The sequence below is a fragment of the Panulirus ornatus genome, chromosome 9 (assembly GCF_036320965.1).
Source record: "Panulirus ornatus isolate Po-2019 chromosome 9, ASM3632096v1, whole genome shotgun sequence".
NCBI lineage: Eukaryota > Metazoa > Arthropoda > Malacostraca > Decapoda > Palinuridae > Panulirus > Panulirus ornatus.
Window position 1 is genome coordinate 35,895,490 of NC_092232.1, and position 24,239 is coordinate 35,919,728.

Genomic DNA, 24,239 nt, shown 5'->3' on the forward strand with positions numbered 1-24,239 from the left:
GTTTGCGGCAGGGGTGTGTGATGTCTCCATGGTTGTTTAATTTGTTTATGGTTGGGGTTGTTAGGGAGGTGAATGCAAGAGTTTTGGAAAGAGGGGCAAGTATGATGTCTATTGGGGATGAGAGAGCTTGGGAAGTGAGTCAGTTGTTGTTCGCTGATGATACAGTGCTGGTGGCTGATTCATGTGAGAAACTGCAGAAGCTGGTGACTGAGTTTGGTAAAGTGTGTGAAAGAAGAAAGTTAAGAGTAAATGTGAATAAGAGCAAGGTTATTAGGTACAGTAGGGTTGAGGGTCAATTCAATTGGGAGGTGAGTTTGAATGGAGAAAAACTGGAGGAAGTGAAGTGTTTTAGATATCTGGGAGTGGATCTGGCAGCGGATGGAACCATGGAAGCGGAAGTGGATCATAGGGTGGGGGAGGGGGCGAAAATTCTGGGAGCCTTGAAGAATGTGTGGAAGTCGAGAACATTATCTCGGAAAGCAAAAATGGGTATGTTTGAAGGAATAGTGGTTCCAACAATGTTGTATGGTTGAGAGGCGTGGACTATGGATAGAGTTGTGCGCAGGAGGATGGATGTGCTGGAAATGAGATGTTTGAGGACAATGTGTGGTGTGAGGTGGTTTGATCGAGTAAGTAACGTAAGGGTAAGAGAGATGTGTGGAAATAAAAAGAGCGTGGTTGAGAGAGCAGAAGAGGGTGTTTTGAAATGGTTTGGTCACATGGAGAGAATGAGTGAGGAAAGATTGACCAAGAGGATATATGTGTCGGAGGTGGAGGGAACGAGGAGAAGAGGGAGACCAAATTGGAGGTGGAAAGATGGAGTGAAAAAGATTTTGTGTGATCGGGGCCTGAACATGCAGGAGGGTGAAAGGAGGGCAAAGAATAGAGTGAATTGGAGCGATGTGGTATACCGGGGTTGACGTGCTGTCAGTGGATTGAATCAAGGCATGTGTATGGAGGTGGGTTGGGCCATTTCTTTCGTCTGTTTCCTTGCACTACCTTGCAAACGCGGGAGACAGCGACAAAGTAATAAAAAAAAAAAAATGTATATATATATATATATATATATATATATATATATATTTGCTTTGAAGAATGTATGTGAGAAATACTTAGAAAAGCAAATGGATTTGTATGTAGCATTTATGGATCTGGAGAAGGCATATGATAGAGTTGATAGAGATGCTCTGTGGAAGGTATTAAGAATATATGGTGTGGGAGGAAAGTTGTTAGAAGCAGTGAAAAGTTTTTATCGAGGATGTAAGGCATGTGTACGTGTAGGAAGAGAGGAAAGTGATTGGTTCTCAGTGAATGTAGGTTTGCGGCAGGGGTGTGTGATGTCTCCATGGTTGTTTAATTTGTTTATGGATGGGGTTGTTAGGGAGGTGAATGCAAGAGTTTTGGAAAGAGGGGCAAGTATGAAGTCTGTTGGGGATGAGAGAGCTTGGGAAGTGAGTCAGTTGTTGTTCGCTGATGATACAGCGCTGGTGGCTGATTCATGTGAGAAACTGCAGAAGCTGGTGACTGAGTTTGGTAAAGTGTGTGAAGAAGAAAGTTAAGAGTAAATGTGAATAAGAGCAAGGTTATTAGGTACAGTAGGGTTGAGGGTCAAGTCAATTGGGAGGTGAGTTTGAATGGAGAAAAACTGGAGGAAGTGAAGTGTTTTAGATATCTGGGAGTGGATCTGGCAGCGGATGGAACCATGGAAGCGGAAGTGGATCATAGGGTGGGGGAGGGGGCGAAAATTCTGGGAGCCTTGAAGAATGTGTGGAAGTCGAGAACATTATCTCGGAAAGCAAAAATGGGTATGTTTGAAGGAATAGTGGTTCCAACAATGTTGTATGGTTGCGAGGCGTGGACTATGGATAGAGTTGTGCGCAGGAGGATGGATGTGCTGGAAATGAGATGTTTGAGGACAATGTGTGGTGTGAGGTGGTTTGATCGAGTAAGTAACGTAAGGGTAAGAGAGATGTGTGGAAATAAAAAGAGCGTGGTTGAGAGAGCAGAGGAGGGTGTTTTGAAATGGTTTGGTCACAGGGAGAGAATGAGTGAGGAAAGATTGACCAAGAGGATATATGTGTCGGAGGTGGAGGGAACGAGGAGAAGAGGGAGACCAAATTGGAGGTGGAAAGATGGAGTGAAAAAGATTTTGTGTGATCGGGGCCTGAACATGCAGGAGGGTGAAAGGAGGGTAAGAAATAGAGTGAGTTGGAGCGATGTGGTATACCGGGGTTGACGTGCTGTCAGTGGATTGAATCAGGGCATGTGAAGCGTCTGGGGTAAACTATGGAAAGCTGTGTAGGTATGTATATTTGTGAGTGTGGACGTATGTATATACATGTGTATGGGGGTGGGTTGGGCCATTTCTTTCGTCTGTTTCCTTGCGCTACCTCGCAAACGCGGGAGACATCGATAAAGCAAAAAAAAAAAAAAAAAAAAAAAAATATATAATATATATATATATATATATATGTTTGAGGGAATAGTGGTTCCAACAATGTTGTATGGTTGCGAGGCGTGGGCTATGGATAGAGATGTGCGCAGGAGGATGGATGTGCTGGAAATGAGATGTTTGAGGACAATGTGTGGTGTGAGGTGGTTTGATCGAGTAAGTAACGTAAGGGTAAGAGAGATGTGTGGAAATAAAAAGAGCGTGGTTGAGAGAGCAGAAGAGGGTGTTTTGAAATGGTTTGGGCACATGGAGAGAATGAGTGAGGAGAGATTGACCAAGAGGATATATGTGTCGGAGGTGGAGGGAACGAGGAGAAGAGGGAGACCAAACTTGGAGGTGGAAAGATGGAGTGAAAAAGATTTTGTGTGATCGGGGCCTGAACATGCAGGAGGGTGAAAGGAGGGCAAGGAATAGAGTGAATTGGAGTCATGTGGTATACAGGGGTTGACGTGCTGTCAGTGGATTGAATCAAGGCATGTGAAGCGTCTGGGGTAAACCATGGAAAGCTGTGTAGGTATGTATATTTGCGTGTGTGGACGTATGTATATACATGTGTATGGGGGGGGGGGGTTGGGCCATTTCTTTCGTCTGTTTCCTTGCGCTACCTCGCAAACGCAGGGAGACAGCGACAAAGTAAAAAAAAAAAAAAAAAAAAAAAAAAAAAAAAAAAATATATATATATATATATATATATATATATATATATATATATATATATATATATATGTATAAGTTGAAATGTATAGGTATGTATATACATATGCATGTGGGTGGGCTGGGCCATTCTTTCGTCTGTTTCCTTGTGCTACCTCGCTACTGTGGGAGACAGTGCCAAAGTATAATAAAAAAATATATGAATATATAGGGTGTTTTGGTCGAGGTGGTGTGCAAAGTGAGAGCTGTCGGGAAGAATGGTTTGGTAAACAGAGAAGAGGTTGTGAAAGCTTTGCGGAAAATGAAAGCCAGCAAGACTATGGGTTTGGATGGTATTGCAGGGAAATCTAAAAAAAAAGGGGCAACTGTGTTGTTGACTGGTTGATGAGGATATTCAATGTATGTATGGCTCATGGAAGTGCCTGAGGATTGGCAGAATGCATGTATAGTGCCATTATAAAAAGGCAAAGGGGATAAAGGTAAGTGTTCACATTATAGAGGTATAAGTTTGTTTAGTATTCCTGGGAATTTATATGGGAGGGTATTGATTGAGAGGGTGAAGGCATGTACAGAGCATCAGACTGGGGAAGAGCAGTGTGGTTTTAGAAGTGGTAGAGGATGTGTGGTTCAGGTGTTTGCTTTGAAGAATGTATGTGAGAAATACTTGGAAAAACAAATGGATTTATATGTAGCACTTATGGATCTGGAGATGGCATATGACAGAGGTGATAGAGATGCTCTGTGGAAGGCATTAAGAGTATATGGTGTGGGAAGCAAGTTGCTAGAAGCAGTGAAAAGTTTGTATCGAGGATGTAAAGCATGTGTAAGAGTAGGAAGAGAGGAGAGGTAAGTGATTGGTTCTCAGTGACCGTCGGTTTGCGGCAGGGTCGCGTGATGTCTCCATGGTTGTTTAATTTGTTTGTGGATGGGGTTGTTAGGGAGGTGAATGCAAGAGTTTTGGAAAGAGGGGCGAGTATGCAGTCTGTTGTGGATGAGATGGCTTGGGAAGTGAGTTAGTTGCGATGGCTGATTAGGGTGAGAAACTGCAATGAAGTGTTTTAGATATCTGGGAGTGGATTTAGCAGCAGATGGAACAATGGAAGCGGTAGTGAGTCTTGGGGTGGGGGAGGGGGTGAAAGTTCTGGGAGCAGTGAAGAATGTGTGGAAGGTGAAAACATAATCTCGGAGAGCAAAAATGGGTATGTTTGAAGGAACAGTGGTTCTAACAATGTTATATGGCTGCGAGACATGGGCTATAGACAGGGGTTGTGCGGAGGAGGTTGGATGTGTTGGAAATAAAATGTGTGAGGACAATATGTGGTGTGAGGTGGTTTGATTAAGTAATGAAAGGGTAAGAGAGATGTGTGGTAACAAAAAGAGTGTGGTTGAGAGAGCAGAAGAGGGTGTACTGAAATGGTTTGGTCATGGGGAGAGAATGAGTGAGGAAAGGATGACAAAGAGATATATGTGTCAAAGGTGGAGGGAACAAGGAGAAGTGGGAGATCAAATTGGAGGTGAAAGGATGGAGTGAAAAAGATTTTGACAAATCAGGGCCTGAACATACAGGAGGGTGAAAAGCGTGCAAGGAACAGAGGGAACTGGAACGATGCAGTATACCGGGGTCGATATGCTATCAATGGATTGAACCAGGGCATGTGAAGCATCTGGGGTAAACCATGGAAAGTTTTGTGGAGCCTGGATGTGGAAAGGGAGCTGTGATTTCGGTGCATTACACATGACAGTTAGAGACTGAGTATGAAAGAATGTGGCCTTTGTTGTCTTTTTCTAGTGCCTCACACGCGTTTGGGGGAGGGGGTGCCATTTCAGGTGTGGCGGAGTGGCAACAGGAATGGATGAGGGCAGGAAGTATGAATATGTACATGTGTATATAGATGGTTGGGTTGGGCCAATCTTTCATCTGTTTCCTTGCACTACCTCGCTAACACGAGAATGTTTAATAATAATGAATATATTCGCCATTTCCCGGATTTGCAAGGTAGCATCAAGAACAGAGGACTGAGCCTTTGAGGGAATATCCTTACTTGGCCCCTGTGTCTGTTCCTTTTTTTTTTTGAAGAGTAAGAAACGAGAGGGGAGAATTTCTAGCCTCCTGCTCCCTCCCCTTTTATTTGCCTTCTATGACGTGGGGAATCCATGGGAAGTATTCTTTCTTCCCTATCCCCAGGGATAAGACATTAAAATATTTCATAAAAAGTACTGAAATCATAATTTTTACTATCTGTTCCCAAACTACTTCATATATACTGGTAAATCCTCTTTTACATGCACCACTGCATGAAGTATTTAACTATGAAAATTTAATCAACTTACCTAGTTGTCCAGACCCATAAATTGATCGAACAACACCCAGAGCAGTGCCATAACCAGCAGTTGCTAATGAGCCAGTGTTGCAGTGTGTAAGTAATTTCACCTTCCTGTCTTTAACAGATTTCAAAATTGATTCTGCACCAAAATCTCCTATTTTCTTGTTAGTGCTAACATCATCTTCCAACATCTTCTGACACCACTCAATTACCCTGAAAAGTACCATAATTACAACATATTATGCATATTACATACAGAGATATTACTCCATGACATTCCATATACTAGAATGAAATTTTGTATATTCCACAAAATCTATTCATTCAATCAATTACATGCATTTCCCAACTCAATGAGTGTTATGAACAAGGTTTCAAGGAAGGAAGGTAATGTATAATGAATGTCTTGGATTTCTAGAGAAGAATGAGCTTAGTTCTAGACAAAAAAGAAGGCTGAACTGTTTGTACATGGACTGCCATAGAGATCTGACACACTACCGCAAGGGAGGCTGATACAGAAGCAGGAACATCTGGCAAGAATGAGAAAGATGATTCCATTGCTGGATGGATTATCTTAAAGAGAGGGAAAGCAGAACACATGTCAGGGGTACCTCCTCGAAAAGGGATGAGATCACCATTGGAAAGCTGCACAGTTATGTAAATGACTTGCCAGTGGGTATGGTCTCATACCTGAATATGTATGCAGATGATATAATTGTAAGGAGAGATGTAAAAAGTGAGGAGACTTGCATTAACTTACAAGTGGACTTAGACTCAAAAGTTGGTCTGATAAATTGTTGATGAAATTCAACCTGAGTAAATGTACAGTAATGATGATGAATCACAGATAAAGGTCTTAATATGAATATTTATTCCATGGAAGGAATTAAGCTCCAGGAATGTGTGTGCAAAAGACATATGAGAGTCAACATCATCCCTAACCTGTCCCTAAAGTCCCATCATACTAGAATAGTTAAGGAGACCAAATGTCTGCTGGTAATTATAAGAACTAAACTCAATGTTGTGGATAAGGAAATATTCAGCAGGCTGTTTGCGTCCTAAAGAAGGCCAATATTAGAATTTGCCTCTTAAATTTGGTCACAACTACAGAAGCACAAAGAATCAACATAGAAAGTCCAGAGGGAGGCAACAAAGATGGTACCAGCATTAAGGAAAGCCAGTTACAGGGTAAAGCAAGAGGCCTAAATTATCCCACCATGAAAGAGACATATTGAGGGGTGACCTAAAAACAACCTTTAGAGTTTTTAACCAAAATGATGACAGAGACAGAGAATAATTCTCAAAAGATGTAAGGACAGGCCAGCTAGAGGACAAATGAAGCAAGAAACTTTTTAAAAAAGATGGTAAAGTATGGTTAAACAACCTTTAGAGTTTTTAACCAAAGTGATGACAGAGACAGAGAATAATTCTCAAAAGATGTAAGGACAGGCCAGCCAGAGGACAAATGAAGCAAGAAACTTTTTAAAAAAGATAGTAAAGTATGGTTACAATGTAGGAGTAGTGGATGAATGGAACAGACTGAATGAGGTAATAATAAAGAAACAGCTTACAGAATTCAATATATCAGAACAGACAAGGTTCTAGAAATGGGGCCCCATGAGTAAAAAAATTCCCTACCCATACATGTACATAATCATACACACACACACACACACACACACACACACACACACACACACACATACACTCCAAATACATGCAAGGTAACATGGATGTAACACAACAAAAGAAGGCCCCAGTTTACATACTTCTTGGCATGAAATGAGCTATGGGGATAATTGTGTGAAAAAATTAAGGGGCTGACACTGTATCTGATCTGTCAACAAAGTTTCACATCAGGAAAACTGTGACAAAAGAAAACTGTGTACAAACAACTGTTAAGACTGCATTCTAGTATATGGATAAGAAATGTTTGGTAAGCTATTCATGACAGACTATGTCTTTCAGGTCTGGTCCCTGCACCTAAGGAATTACAGATATGATTGAGTAGGGCCAGAGAACAGGAACCAAGACAGTAGTACAAAAATTAAAAGCTTAATTACAATGGAAGGTTGAAGGCCACACTGCTGTCCACCTTCGAGGATTACCCTAATAACAATATACAAGTTCCTAAATCTGTTGTATGATGACTAAAAACAGTTCTTCATGAGGTGGAGTTCCAGAGTTACAAGAAGCCATGGTCAGATACTGAGAAAGAGGATGTAAAGAAATACTAGTTTAGTGTTGGGGTGGTGGAAGTTTGGAGTAGTTATAAGCAGAGACTGTGAATGCCTATATATCTATATCTCTGATGACTAATCCCTCCGGGGACTCCCATCAAGAAGTGACTACGGCAAAAGTGTCTCCACTTATCCCCGTCCTTACATGCCTCTCTCGCATACACCATGCCATGCATTCTTCCTTTGTTTATCTCCTCCAGTAGTCCCCCACCCTATTTGCCCATGTCACAGATGGTCTTCCCCTCACACCAACCCTTTTAATTGTACATTCATACAGTCTCCTTGTAAATCCCAGTCTTCCATTTTTTCCACATGCCCAAACCACCTCAAATTAATACGTTTCACCCATTCTACCACTCCATGATTCACTCCCTTTGCATTCCTTGCCTTACCACACCTCTCATACAACCTTTCATTTCTTTCATCATTCAATCTAGTCACACCACATGCTCTTCTCAAATAGCTCATTTCCACAGCCTGGATTCTTGACTTTTGTGAATGCCAACAACTTGAAATGTAAGTCTCTTTGATGGTACTTTTTGTACCATCAAGAAAGAGAAGGGGCCCATGAGTGTAAAACCCACTCCCCACAATGTGCAAAGAAGTAATCATACGTAAAACAAATGAATCATACCAATCAATGAAATACAAGGCTGTTAGAGCACAATGTTCGTGCTATTGTTCATATCAAATTACAATAACAGGTCATATAACTGCCTTATTTACAATAAGAACTCAAACCTAAATGTTACAGTCATAACAAAAAGAACCTAAAGCATATGACTGAAACATATGTCCAGTGACAAATATAAAAAAAACATAAACAAAAGCACTGAGATATGATACTCACAAGCTGACCATCTCTGCTAAAGACACATTTTCACGATGTAACCTCTTGCTAAAAGATGTCAATTGGTCAGCAGCTCTTTTCATGTTGACAGCAGTAGGTCGAGCTGTTACTAGATAATGGATTTTCTCAGATATGGCTTTAAGCAATTCATCTTTGTCTTTAAATGATGAATGAATCAGCTCAGTTGCTAGACTAAGGCAACCTACAATTGCAATTGCAGGTGCTCCCCTGACCTGTCAAAAAAAGCAAAGATACATTTGTTATTATAAAAGTGATGTGTCTAACAGAACAAAAGGTGTGATCTGCAATAGAGTATGTATGATATTTCAAACTGTTACAAAAAAACTACATTAAATTCTAAAAACACTTTCCTTATACTGTTCATGCTAACATGACTCAGTGCCCTTGTTATACTAAGTATACCTTGTACATGAATCTGTGTAGAAGATAAAACTGTGCTGTGCAATTTCTAAAAAGCAAAAGGAACTATTACTCACAAATCATTAATAAAAAAAGACTAGATAGCATCATGCTTACATAGCACCTATGCCACGAACAAGGTAACCACCTTTTCTAGGTTTTAGTAGCTAACTTTGAAATCCTCAATAGGCCTGCACCATATCAGAAGGATTAAAACAAACACTTAAGAAACTTAAACATGATATTTGTATAGGCTAATCTTAAACTGACTCTTTTGTAAAATGTGAAGTCTTGTAACACACAGGTCATGTTTAGTTCTCTTCCTGAGTTACCGAGTTAAAAAGAAAAATTCAAAAGTATACGGGGGAATATTAGTATATGATTTTTTTCTCTGTTACACCAAAGTCCCTTGAGTAGCTAATTCTTGTCTGGAAGACTGCTACCCAAGAAAGAGACAACATATACAATACCATCTTTTCCAAGAGAGATAAACTGTAAAGTTATATCAATACTGTAGTCTTCCAGAAAGAGAAAGATCATCCAAAGGTTGCAGTTCTTGACAATAATCACAAACAGGGGTCCTTGCGGGTGGATATATACAGCTATGTAACACAAAAGTGGATATGAGACATTATTACTTTAAGAAAACTGAGGATAAAAGTGTTACATTTAGCAGTCAAAGCCATTACTTGAATGGAATAAATTGCATGGCATCTTGACACTTTCAGGGCCTGATATATCATAACCATCACCTCTATCAGGGTTATGAAAATATCTTACTATTTTTTACAAGAGAATAGCTGATAACTTGCAATGTAAAGCCAATAAAAATCTGGATTCAATACCAAATGAATGGTCCCGGACAATTTTCTGCATCTAGCAGTGGGCTAAAAAAGATACTGTAAGCTGACATATGAATTCCTCATCTAATTTTCAAAAACCTGACTCATAAATGGTCACAATTTATGAAAGCCTCATTCAGTACCAAACCCTTCTGTGAGCTTGTTAAGAATTCTAGCATTTTCACAAGCTACCCCACACATAACCTACAAAAACACATGGCTTTCTTGTGCTGGACCACCTGAAAAGAAACTTTAACCATCTATTTGCTTAAAACAAGCAAAAGGGGAAATACAACCCTTCAAGATATAATTCTTTTTTTCATATTCAACTAAGGCTCAAAGGGATGTGCTTAATTTCAGTAGTAACACAGACACAACATACAGTTATAAAGAATGTGGTAATTACCTGTATCTAATTTCCTAACATCAAATTTTTTGGATTTATTAACTTAATGCATTAAAAGCAACTTGTAACCATGATCCCAACTAATTTTCAAGCTGAAGTTTAATGTTCCAATGAGCAGGGAGCCAAAGTCATAAAGACACTGATGTAGTAAAACACACCTGGGGCTAACAGACGTTGACAAGAGAAGAATAATATGCACGATAAGACACATAGTAATCAAGAAAGTTTATGGCTTAGTTGCTTAAGGGTTCAATAAAGTGAAGAGCATACAGGACCAGCACTCGTTAGCAAAAAGGAATATTTTTGAGAAAGTTAGTAACAGAGAGGTAGACAGTGCAACAATGAAAGATCTAGTCGAAACATGGAAGGTACCAAAATTAAAAAGACTAGCAAAGTAGGAAGTAGACAGATGTGACTCACTAATTATTTTTGTTTGTAAGATCATATACCAGATAAAGAAGAGAAGAGTAAGAAAGAACAATGGTCACTGAAATAACTAGAAGCTATAAAATTGCCAGATGCAATACCTGTGATAAAAGAATGGGAAACAAATGGGTGTTATGATCAAGACATAAAGGGACTACCAGATATAATTATGTTTACCTTGGAGTCATCAAGCCGGGAGGTACTTAGACAAGCAAAAAACTTAAAAACAAGGTGGAATTCAGTGGGGTATTCATCAAATGTAATAAAGCAAGGGAAGAAAGGTAGAAAAGCAAAGAATGCAATCAGAGGGCAAATAAACTGGAGATTCTAAGTGAAGCAAGAAGCTCCTATAACACCAAAAGGGGAGCAGAACTATTAAGAAAAATTAATGTCAGACTGTAAGTAATGTATACAAATGTTGATTTATTTTTTTTTTTTTTTGCTTTGTGGCTGTCTCCCGCATTTGCGAGGTAGCGCAAGGAAACGGACGAAAGAAATGGCCCAACCCACCCCCATACACATGTATATACATACACGTCCACACACGCAAATATACATACCTACACAGCTTTCCATGGTTTACCCCAGATGCTTCACATGCCCTGATTCAATCCACTGACAGCACGTCAACCCCGGTACACCACATCAATCCAATTCACTCTATTCCTTGCCCTCCTTTCACCCTCCTGCATGTTCAGGCCCCGATCACACAAAATCTTTTTCACTCCATCTTTCCACCTCCAATTTGGTCTCCCACTTCTCCTCCTTCCCTCCACCTCTGACACATATATCCTCTTGGTCAATCTTTCCTCACTCATTCTCTCCGTGTGCCCAAACCATTTCAAAACACCCTCTTCTGCTCTTTCAACCACGCTCTTTTTATTTCCATACATCTCTCTTACCCTTACGTTACTTACTCGATCAAACCACCTCACACCACACACTGTCCTCAAACATCTCATTTCCAGCACATCCACCCTCCTGCACACAACTCTATCCATAGCCCACTCCTCGCAACCATACAAAATTGTTGGAACCACTATTCCTTCAAACATACCCATTTTTGCTTTCCGAGATAATGTTCTCGACTTCCACACATTCTTCAAGGCTCCCAGAATTTTCGCCCCCTCCCCCACCCTATGATCCACTTCCGCTTCCATGGTTCCATCCGCTGCCAGATCCACTCCCAGATATCTAAAACACTTTACTTCCTCCAGTTTTTCTCCATTCAAACTTACCTCCCAATTGACTTGACCCTCAACCCTACTGTACCTAATAACCTTGCTCTTATTCACATTTACTCTTAACTTTCTTCTTTCACACACTTTACCAAACTCAGTCACCAGCTTCTGCAGTTTCTCACATGAATCAGCCACCAGCGCTGTATCATCAGTGAACAACAACTGACTCACTTCCCAAGCTCTCTCATCCACAACAGACTTCATACTTGCCCCTCTTTCCAAAACTCTTGCATTCACCTCCCTAACAACTCCATCCATAAACAAATTAAACAACCATGGAGACATCACACACCCCTGCCGCAAACCTACATTCACTGAGAACCAATCACTTTCCTCTCTTCCTACACGTACACATGCCTTACATCCTCGATAAAAACTTTTCACTGCTTCTAACAACTTGCCTCCCACACCGTATATTCTTAATACCTTCCACAGAGCATCTCTATCAACTCTATCATAAGCCTTCTCCAGATCCATAAATGCTACATACAAATCCATTTGCTTTTCTAAGTATTTCTCACATACATTCTTCAAAGCAAACACCTGATCCACACATCCTCTACCACTTCTGAAACCACACTGCTCTTCCCCAATCTGATGCTCTGTACATGTCTTCACCCTCTCAATCAATACCCTCCCATATAATCTACCAGAAATACTCAACAAACTTATACCTCTGAAATTTGAGCACTCACTCTTATCCCCTTTGCCTTTGTACAATGGCACTATGCACGCATTCTGCCAATCCTCAGGCACCTCACCATGAGTCATACATACATTAAATAACCTTACCAACCAGTCAAAAATACAGTCACCCCCTTTTTTAATAAATTCCACTGCAATACCATCCAAACCTGCTGCCTTGCCGGCTTTCATCTTCCGCAAAGCTTTTACTACCTCTTCTCTGTTTACCAAATCATTTTCCCTAACCCTCTCACTTTGCACACCACCTCGACCAAAACACCCTATATCTGCCACTCTATCATCAAACACATTCAACAAACCTTCAAAATACTCACTCCATCTCTTTCTCACATCACCACTACTTGTTATCACCTCCCCATTTGTGCCCTTCACTGAAGTTCCCATTTGCTCCCTTGTCTTAAGCACTTTATTTACCTCCTTCCAGAACATCTTTTTATTCTCCCTAAAATTTAATGATACTCTCTCACCCCAACTCTCATTTGCCCTCTTTTTCACCTCTTGCACTTTTCTCTTGACCTCCTGTCTCTTTCTTTTATACATCTCCCACTCAATTGCATTTTTTCCCTGCAAAAATCATCCAAATGCCTCTCTCTTCTCTTTCACTAATAATCTTACTTCTTCATCCCACCACTCACTACCCTTTCTAATCAACCCACCTCCCACTCTTCTCATGCCACAAGCATCTTTTGCGCAATCCATCACTGATTCCCTAAATACATCCCATTCCTCCCCCACTCCCCTTACTTCCATTGTTCTCACCTTTTTCCATTCTGTGCTCAGTCTCTCCTGGTACTTCCTCACACAAGTCTCCTTCCCAAGCTCACTTATTCTCACCACCCTCTTCACCCCAACATTCACTCTTCTTTTCTGAAAACCCATACAAATCTTCACCTTAGCCTCCACAAGATAATGATCAGACATCCCTCCAGTTGCACCTCTCAGCATATTAACATCCAAAAGTCTCTCTTTCGCGCGCCTGTCAATTAACACGTAATCCAATAATGCTCTCTGGCCATCTCTCCTACTTACATAAGTATACTTATGTATATCTCACTTTTTAAACCAGGTATTCCCAATCATCAGTCCTTTTTCAGCACATAAATCTACAAGCTCTTCACCATTTACATTTACAACACTGAACACCCCATGTATACCAATTATTCCCTCAACTGCCACATTACTCACCTTTGCATTCAAATCACCCATCACTATAACCCGTTCTCGTGCATCAAAACCACTAACACACTCATTCAGCTGCTCCCAAAACACTTGCCTCTCATGATCTTTCTTCTCATGCCCAGGTGCATATGCACCAATAATCACCCATCTCTCTCCATCAACTTTCAGTTTTACCCATATCAATCGAGAATTTACTTTCTTACATTCTATCACATACTCCCACAACTCCAGTTTCAGGAGTACTGCTACTCCTTCCCTTGCTCTTGTCCTCTCACTAACCCCTGACTTTACTCCCAAGACATTCCCAAACCACTCTTCCCCTTTACCCTTGAGCTTCGTTTCAACAAATGTTGATGGATTAGATATAAATGGGAAAGAGCTGTAATTCAAGAACTGCATAAGGGAAAGTGCACCTTATCTTGTTGGAGTAGTGGAAAAATAAAAGTTATTATACAGATAAGATCTCACCTGTTCTGCCCAGAGGGGTATATGATATGGAGGAGGGAAAAAGAAGGAAAAGGAAGGGCAGGACTGACCCTCTTAATAAATGATGGCCATAAGTTTCACAAAATAGTGGAAGATGGCCCACCTTACTAATGCACAAGCTTAGTGTCCCTTGGAAACTACATTCTGCCTGAAAGGGGCATGGGTTTGAACCACACAGGCCCCAAGTCATTGCTCTTTTCTTTGTTCTCACTCACAAAAGTCCTGAGCTAAAGGTGTGACTGGCTATTGGTATAAGCATTATACAGATATTCAAAGTGGATGATGAACAATCATAGACCAAGGGATCTAGAGGGCATGGCCATATGACACTCTTTAGCATGTCTGCAACTGAAAGGCAATGCACAGTGCACTGATAAAAATGCACTAGTGGATAAACAAATCACGTAAATGAAAAATGATATGTTGTGATGTGTAATTGAAATATTATACATAAAACTGAGGAATGGGATGTATTCAGGGAAGCAGCGATGGCTTGCGCAAAAGATGCTTGTGGCATAAAAAGCGTGGGAGGTGGGCAGTTTAGAAAGGGTAGTGAGTGGTGGGATGAAGAAGATCATTAGTGAAAGAGAAGAAAGAGGCATTTGGACAATTTTTGCAGGGAAATAATGCAAATGACTGGGATATGTATAAAAGAAAGAGGCAGGAGATCAAGAGAAAGGTGTAAGAGGTGAAAAAGAGGGCAAATGAGAGTTGGAGTGAGAGAGTATCATTAAATTTAGGGAGAATAAAAAGATGTTTTGGAAGGAGGCAAATAAAGAGCATAAGACAAGGAAACAAATGGGAATATCAGTGAAGGGGGCAAATGGGGAGGCGATAACAAGTAGTGGTGATATGAGGAGATGGAGTGAGTGTTTTGAAGGTTTGTTGAATGTCTTTGATGATAGAGTGGCAGGTATAGGGTGTTTTGGTCGAGGTGGTGTGCAAAGTGAGAGGGTTTGGGATAATGATTTGGTAAACAGAGAAGAGGTAGTAAAAGCTTTGCGGAAGATGAAAGCCGGCAAGGCAGCGGGTTTGGATGGTATTGCAGTGGAATTTATTAAAAAAGGGGTGACTGTATTGGTGACTGGTTGGTAAGGTTATTTAATGTATGTATGACTCATGGTGAGGTGTCTGAGGATTGGCAGAATGCTTGCATAGTGCTAATGAACAAAGGCAAAGGGGATAAAAGTGAGTGCTCAAATTACAGAGGTCTAAGTTTGTTGAGTATTCCTGGGAAATTATATGGGAGGGTATTGATTGAGAGGGTGAAGCATGTACAGAGCATCAGATTGGAGAAGAGCAGTGTGGTTTCAGAATTGGTAGAGGATGTGTGGATCAGGTGTTTCCTTTGAAGAATGTATGTAAGAAATACTTAGAAAAGCAAATGGATTTGCATGTAGCATTTATGGATCTGGAGAAGGCATATAATAGAGTTGATAGAGATGCTCTGTGGAAGGTATTAAGAATATATGGTGTGGGAGGCGAGTTGTTAGAAGCAGTGAAAAGTTTTTATTGAGGATGTAAGGCATGTGTACGTGTAGGAAGAGAGGAAAGTGATTGGTTCTCAGTGAATGTTGGTTTGTGGCTGGGGTGTGTGATGTCTCCATGGTTGTTCAATTTGTTTATGGATGGGGTTGTTAGGGAGGTGAATGCACGCATTTTGGAAAGAGGGGCAAGTATGCAGTCTGTTGTGGATGAGAGAGCTTGGGAAGTGAGTCAGCTGTTGTTTGCTGATGATACAGTGCTGGTGGCTGATTCGGGTGAGAAACTGCAGAAGCTGGAGACTGAGTTTGGTAAAGTGTGTGAAAGAAGAAAGCTCAGAGTAAATGTGAATAAGAGCAAGGTTATCAGGTACAGTAGGGTTGAGGGAGAAGTCAACTGGGAGGTAAGTTTGAATGGAGAAAAACTGGAGGAAGTGAAGTGTTTTAGATATCTGGGAGTGGAATTGGCAGTGGATGGAACCATAGAAGTGGAAGTGAATCATAGGGTGGGGGAGGGGTGAAAGTTCTGGGAGCATTGAAAAATGTAAGGAAGTCGAGAACGTTATCTTGGAAAGCAAAAATGGGTATGTCTGAAGGAATAGTGGTTACAACAATGTTATATGGTTGCAAGGCGTGGGCTATAGACAGAGTTGTGCGGAGGAGGGTGGATGTGCTGGAAATGAGATGTTTGAGGACAATATGTGGAGTGAGGTAGTTTGATCGAGTAAGTAATGAAAGGGTAAGAGAGATGTGTGGCAATAAAAAGTGTGGATGAGAGAGCAGAAGAGGGTGTTTTGAAATGGCTTGGTCACATGGAGAGAATGAGTGAGGAAAGATTGACAAAGAGGATATATGTGTCAGAGGTGGAGGGAAGGAGGAGAAGTGGGAGACCAAATTGGAGGTCGAAGGGTGGAGTGAAAAAGATTTTGAGTGATCGGGGCCTGTACATGCAGGAGGGTGAAAGGTGTGCAAGGATTAGAGTGAATTGGAATGATGTGGTATACCGGGGTCGACGTGCTGTCAATGGATTGAACCAAGGCAGGTGAAGAGTCTGGGGTAAACCATGGAAAATTTTGTGGGACCTGGATGTGGAAAGGGAGCTGACGTTTCGGTGCACTATATACGACAGCTAGAGACTGAGTGTGAACAAATGTGGCCTTTGCTGTCTTTTCCTAGTGCTACCTCGCACACATGCGGGGGGAGGGGGTTGTCATTTCATGTGTGGCGGGGTGGTGACGGGAATGAATACGGGCAGGCAGTATGAATTATGTTCATGTGTATATATGTATATGACTGTGTGTGTATATATATATATACGGTGAGATGTATAGGTATGTATATGGGCGTGTGTGGACGTGTATATATATACATGTGTATGTGGGTGGGTTGGGCCATTCTTTCATCTGTTTCCTTGCGCTACCTCGCTTACGTGGGAGGCAGCGACAAAGTATATTAAATAAATAAAAACTGAGTGTGTGGTTAGTCAGAAACTGAAAATCAAGGTTTGGCATGGTTTCACAATCTGACAGAACTTGCATGGTTTACAATTATGTATTTTTCATTACTCAATTTTTTTCAGGACAGCAAGAAATTCTTCTGTAATCACCTTATCAATAGTTTGCTTTCTAAATGATATCTATTTTGTATAAGGTTTTTTTATGTTTGGAAAACAGCAGTTTCTTACATGCACCACAGAAAAAAAAGAACTTATATCAAAGTATTAAATATGCTGAAAAAATTGTTATATCAGATAATCTACATAAATTTTCACACAAAAAACTGACATTTATCACAGCATTGTTTCCAGTTACTGATAAACAAAATGAATACAAAACTGGATAGAAAATTGTAGATAATGGGATCTTATCACCACTGCGGGTTAAATGAACCACAAAAAGCACAGAGAGCCATAAAGATAAGGAAAATGCAGATTTAAGTAAAATGAACGTTTTAAAGACAACGCACCAAACATAACCTAAATGAGCATGCTGTAGTCTATGTGGGTTAAGTTTGATTTCCTGTCATTTACATGCTTCATGCATATCTCTGACATGGTAATTCAATGCACTTTCTTCTCACCCTGCACAACATGAGTAATGTACTACAAGTTCTCACATGTCACTGGAGCCTTCACACTACCGATATGAGGTACGTGTTCATCAGTTAATCTTAACCCAAACCACAGCAAACATAAACTATACTTAGGCTAACCTAAATTAGGATATTTGGTATAGGTGTCGTATCTGTATAAAATTCTTAACTACAAATTTTTTCTGATATGCAAAGCACTTACTTCTTTGTGTAGCTCACTTACATTTATAAGACTGCAGGATAAGTTTGTATATTTCATTCTCCTTTCACAAATTTTCTCTCTCTAGCTTCATATCACATGTCTTTGAATTAATTAAAAAAACTGTGATTAATCCAGCTGCATAAGTTGCTCACTAGCTGCATAAGTTGCTCACTATATGATGAATCTATCCGTAAATTTTCATTCATTCAAAGCCTGCCCACTTATAGGAAACATCACAATTATCTTATACAATCTACAGTAATCTTAAATCATACTTGAGGCCTTTGCTATGGAAAACAGATCACCCTGGTATCATGTTTATCACCCTTAATATCCATGCACACCTACGATTAACTCTGTAAGCTTTCTTACATGAGTAATATAGTTTTTGCAAACAGTAATGTCCATGTGTGTAGATACTTCTGAGAGAGTACAAGAGTAGGAGTAGAAACATTTTATTTTCTTAAACATGGAAAATTTCTGGTAGGTGGTACCCTATATCTCAAGACTTGGGAACCAGAGAGGTAGCTAAGCTCACACAATATCTCACATTTTCTCTTATACATCATTTACCATAGAGCAGTTAATAGCTGTGGTTTCTTTCAGCGTAAACTAAACCTTGCATTGTATGAACCCATTTGATCTTAGCTCTAACCTTTCCTAAAACTGAAGAATATGGAACAAGCAATTGGTTTCAAGAGACACTCATCATATTCTATATTCTGCCTCGGTTCCCCCTTAGCATGACCTGAACCACAAGGCTTACATCCTAAAAGATTGTACACAGCACTACATCACCATCTTGTAAAGGTCAACTTTAATAACTGTATACATGTATGAATGTCATGTTTGCGTCAAATTGGCACCAGATTGCGACCATCCCTCTCCCTCAAGTTCTCATACCTGCATCCTGTTTATGACCTGCCAACCTTCTTCAACATTAGTGACAGTGACGTACTCCGTCTTCCCTGGCAAGAGCAGCTGATCGAGAACATGAAGCTTATTCTCACTCCACTTTATTGCTCGTAGACTCATCGTGAGACGAGAGGAGGGAGATAATGGTTACCTCCAACGTGACAATGCCGACGTGAGGGGGGGACGTCTTGGCGAATCTAAATTTCAGCGAACTTAAGTAACTAAAATCTGGTGATATGTAAATCACGAAATACTCGTCCAAAATATAATATAGATGGTGCTAGTTTATGAAAAAGTATAGAATCTATTAAGTTCTTTCAAGTTTTCCTGAACTTCACCCTCTGCTGTGGGGTCAGTAAACATTGCCAGCGAAGATTCAAGTGAACACGACCAACTGGCAAACGCCATCTTAGCGCACACGATCATATTATTGATGAATTTCCTCTCTATATTTTACGTATTTAAGAGAGCATAAGACTGAAATATATTCTTACATCATTCAAATATCTTGTATTCTTTTTTTTTAAGGCACTATCGGTGTGAATAATTTCCAAGAATTATTACTCCCTGGAATCATCATTTGACTTTTCTCATTACGAGTTTCAGAAAATGGGAGTCAAGATTTGCAGAGGCTTTAGATTTACAGAAAGCAGAAGTGAGAACAATGAAGCGATAACTGAAGGAATTAGAATTGTCGCCTTGCTTAGGGATGAGATGCACAAATTCATGCTTCCAATAGGAAAGAAAAGTTTAGGTTTAGATACGGAAAAAAATAGGATACGTGACACATGCCATTGGGGTCATACCTTGTGTCCATTAGTAGAGGAGACAGAATATACTCAGAAAATCTTGTACGAAGAAAATATAAGAAAAGAAGGCGAATTATCATAAATAGTCTTACAGAATTCAATTAAAGGACAACAAGGCACCAAAAAGAGAGGCTTTATTACATAGAGAATGACTATAAGCTGATCAGGTCGGAAGAGATGAAGGAAGGTTGAATTTCAGAAGTTACTCGAGAATTGCCAAGAGAAGTCAAATCAGCACTTTGTAAGGCGTGCTTGTGTACTTGACTTTATGGAGAACAGTTCTGAAGTGATTCTGAAAAGAAATTTAAATTATTTTGAGTTTCAGGGGAAGGGAAGATGTTCATGGCCTGGTAAAGTCTGTCTGTTTTGCAACTAGCGTCACAGAAGCTATCAAACCATGACAAGGACAGGAATATGTGGGAGAACATGAGATCCATCCCACCCAAGATAAACTCCACTATACGTCCAGCATAATATGAGACATCTAAGCCAGCGATGCAATGCCCATCCTAGGTAGGGACAGTCAGGAAAAAACAGGTCAAGTGTGTTGGTAAAGTGGTGGTGACGGTCAGAAATTCGTGTTGGATGTCTGATTATCTGTTGCAGATGGTTATGGAAGAGGAAGAGACCTAAGCTCCACCTGGATCACCCAAGGTAGAACATAACTTATCCTTGTGGTAGACATTGAAATTAACTGTATAAAGGATCTGAGTGCATGGGTATATAGGGAGAAATACTTCATGGCAGGATGTCAAACAGTCGAAGGGTCATTTCCTAGTTGGATGACTGGGGGGGGGGGGGTATAGGAAATATAGAAGCTGTAAAGGGTACAAAGGATTCGAGCCAGATGACACAGTTGGGAGATGCAAGGTCAACTTGGCAAGGAATGGGAGTCGATGCAAACGCCACACCTGGGGTGGAAAGGATGGTCAGGATGGAAATGAGATATCTGAGAGTGTACAAGGGAAGAAGCCTTGGAAAGCTGAGTTTCAAAGAAATCAGGGAGGGAAACAGAGAGATGTTATTCTACAGAGGCATGTCGATAGACGGTTCTGGATCGTGACAGGTTATCTGCCCAACCATTGCAGATACTCTGAAGGAAAGAACCAAGGACTAAATTCTTTCTTTCTTTTTATTCAACGACACATTTTGGGGAAAAGATTTTCCTCATTTGCACTGAAAGTCTGAAATATCGAAATCTCAAAATCCTATAGAGCTCTGAAGTCCATTCCCCGACTTTTATCGGGTTACTGTGAAAAAGTTCTCTTAAAATTGGCAGCTCTGGACTGCATTGCCCGAAAAGACAGGCTCAAAATAGGATTTTCTGCAGGAGTACCTTAAAGAGTTCTCAAAGGGTCTTAAAAAGGTCCTACACACTTTTCCCTTGGTTATAAATGTCTATCGTCTCCTTATCTCCCTGATTTCAACGAATAAGCTGCACGGATATGAATCAATATCTGAAGAAGCTTAGAAAATCTTAAATCTATAATTCATGAAATATCATCAGTACGAAATATGGTGTTGCAAAGAGGGGGAGGGGGTGTCAGGTTCTGGTTGCTCCACCGTCTCAACAGATGCCATAGCTTCTGTCCTACATTCCCTCCCTAACTGTTTACAGGTTAATGGATACAAACCTTTATAAGGGTAAGACAAAAGTTGAGAGTAAACCTAAGAATAGTTCTCTATTTAGCCTAATTAACACAGAACTCTAATAAGGAGGACTCTTCTACCCTGCTTCAAAAGCTTTGCTGATAATTATTGCAAACTTTCGAAAAATGTGCTAAAAGTTGACTTTTACCTTATACTCTGCAAATGTTAGGGGCAAACGTCTTAAATGATTATCTGTTATAACAGCTGAAACTCGTGAAATTAAAGAAAGTATAACTCCCATGGGGATTCTGTACAAAGTCCAGAACTGTCTGAAACGAGACATTTCTAAAACTCGAAAGAACAAAGGAAAAGTTGGGGTCAAAGTTGTCCAGTTTGTACGGTGACCTTGCCCTACAAACTCCTAAACCAATACTGGGTTACGAATTTTTTTCCCCCTGTGAGGAAAACGAATTGGAAGATGAAGAAAACCTCTCCACAGATGAAATCATGGCTTCTTTCATAAAGTTCTCGGGCATTTTTGACAAATACAGAGGATATTTGTTTTACTAATTAGATATCTAATTAGGAGTGGGGGAAAAAAAAAGAATCCCCTGAAGCCGAGGTAGAGAAATCGAAAGACGCGGCCAATCAGGCTGGAGTAACTAGTTACCTGGTAGTCGCTGCTCACCGTGACACCGCTCTAACAGGAAATAAAAAAAGGCTCAAAGATCTTCGAGTGAGAGAGTTCTTACAAAAGAGCCGTTGAACGCAACTCCTTAACGCCTCTAGGCTTTATTACTGAAGATTCAGGTTTAGAACCTTCCAAAATATCAGAAGAAACTTTCAGGTTTTACTCATAAGTGGCCCATTCTCTGATTCATTGGAACGTCATGCCGCTATGTCACTAGTGTCCAGCATACCTTGAAATATTCAAGCATTGGTCTGAGCTGCGGCTGGGCATATAACGCGGGAGTTAACCAAGAACTGTCTATATTACAGTTGACTTCAACCAAACTGTGACTGACTCTTGAGGGTTCAGCCAGCATCATACCATGAAATGTCTCAGCCACAAAAGGTTTGTCCTTTCAAGAGGATGACGAGAGGACAAGAAACCAAATTCCCCCAAACGGCGAACCCGGAGACCTAAGCATGGCCGACGGATAAACGCCCAAAGAACTAGAAAACCTGACATCATATCAGGGCTTAGAAAATACCGTTAATATCCCAAAAAAGTTGTGACAGCGCCACCAAGCTACTGAACCACAACGGAAAAAATCTGGAGGAAAACACGATGTTCATGTGCGTGGACGCCTTGCGAATTAGTGCCTAGTGTACCGGTCAGAACATTACAGCTTGGGGTAAGCACTCACAATCTCCTACTGATAACACAGAGATAAAGATGATGTGCATAAGATCTAATCTGTACACCAGCAACGTTTACGAACTCTTGCAAGTTATCTGACGATTAGACGTATGGCCTTTTATCAGTAAATGGCTGAGGAAGCTTTAAATAAACTTTACAGCATATGTGACCTCATATAGAATATTCGTTTCACGTTTGGTCTTTCCTACATAAGAAATATTCATATCTAATGGAGTAGGTCCAATATAGAGGAACAAAGATGATACATGAAGCCAGGGAACTCAGTTACAGAAGAAGTTAGCTAAATGCTAAGCATTTGCCTACAGATGAGGAGAGAAAGAAAGCAAAGCGATATCAATTTAACTTTTCTTCGAGTATCTGGAAGTAATTATAAGCTGAGAATGAAGTTTCTTCATATCAGCCCAGGAAGATCAATATGAGTTGAAAGCAAAAAAAAAAAAAAAAATGTTAGAAATAATACACGTACTTCAAAAATACCAGAAAGAGAGATGACTGAGAGGAAAGGAAGTTCAAGTGACGGCACAGTGATAGCCTATCTCTTTCCAAAGCGAGGATCGTGATTTTCCTGGCTTTTACTTCCGACATGGTCCTCCTACACACACACTCCAGCACAGCGGCCCACTATTCAACCCAACTCCTCCTCAGCATCACCTCCAACCACTATGACAACTCTAAATTTCTTGCTCCACGGTTCAGAAGTACCTACCTCACTTTAAACTAACGGCCCATCGATAAGAAAATATTAATTTACCATAGCGACATTACACACCTCCGGTACAATCCCACATTACTGGTCATTCACTTATACCTACACTCACATAAGCACTTATACCACGATAAAAACCCTATGATCACTTCTGTCCATATCATATAGGATCAAACAGCTTTCAAGTTCACTGTATTTTACACACTTTCTAAAACCACGAGTGCAACATCAACTTTCCCCTCTCGTTACCACTTCATTGCAAAATCCTGGTTTACATACCCTCTTCCCTTCCTATAAACCCACCTTGTTTTTTTCACTTACAAAGTGTTCAGTAATCCTGCTACCGTAATCAATAACCCACAATACACTTTGCTAAGTGTGTAAAGACATAAACTGTAATCTTTTTTTGCACTTTTTTTTCTTTTTCATTCATACAATGAATAGAATCGCTTCCTTTTGTCCGGTCATCAGGTACACAGCCTCTGGTCAAGTTTGCAGGGGATACCACACACACATCACTCTCTCTCTCTCTCTCTCTCTCTCTCTCTCTCTCTCTCTCTCTCTCCAAATCCAGTTAAAAACATGATTCTTCATCATCATCACTGACCACACTCTCTATACACTCAGTTCATCTTCTATCAACATGCATTATTACTGCTCTTCCCACTTTCTTCGTTGAAATGTTTTCCTCTCTTCTCTATGCCTGTTCCGCTCTCTCTTGACTTCTAATGGCATTGTAACAATACCACTAGCGTATACCCAAGGCTCTCATAACCACAAACGGCTATTTTGATATATCAAACCCGCCATCTCTTTAAATTACTTCGGTTCTCACA

General features: G+C 40.4%; 1 protein-coding gene across 2 annotated transcripts in view; it reads right to left on the reverse strand.

Annotated features, from left to right (window-relative positions):
• Positions 1 to 24,239, reverse strand: part of LOC139750339 (methylthioribose-1-phosphate isomerase) — a 155,246-nt gene that overhangs the window by 65,565 nt on the left and 65,442 nt on the right. The window contains exons 1-3 of one of the 2 annotated variants that reach the window (XM_071665019.1): positions 18,903 to 19,334; positions 8,521 to 8,753; positions 5,438 to 5,643 (exon numbers count right to left, since the gene is read on the reverse strand). In XM_071665019.1, the coding sequence (XP_071521120.1) occupies positions 5,438 to 5,643; positions 8,521 to 8,753; positions 18,903 to 19,034 (571 nt within the window). In that variant the 5' untranslated portion in view covers positions 19,035 to 19,334. Of the gene's footprint in view, positions 1 to 5,437; positions 5,644 to 8,520; positions 8,754 to 18,902; positions 19,335 to 24,239 lie in introns of those variants that run through there. The other variant, XM_071665020.1, reaches the window with a different exon arrangement.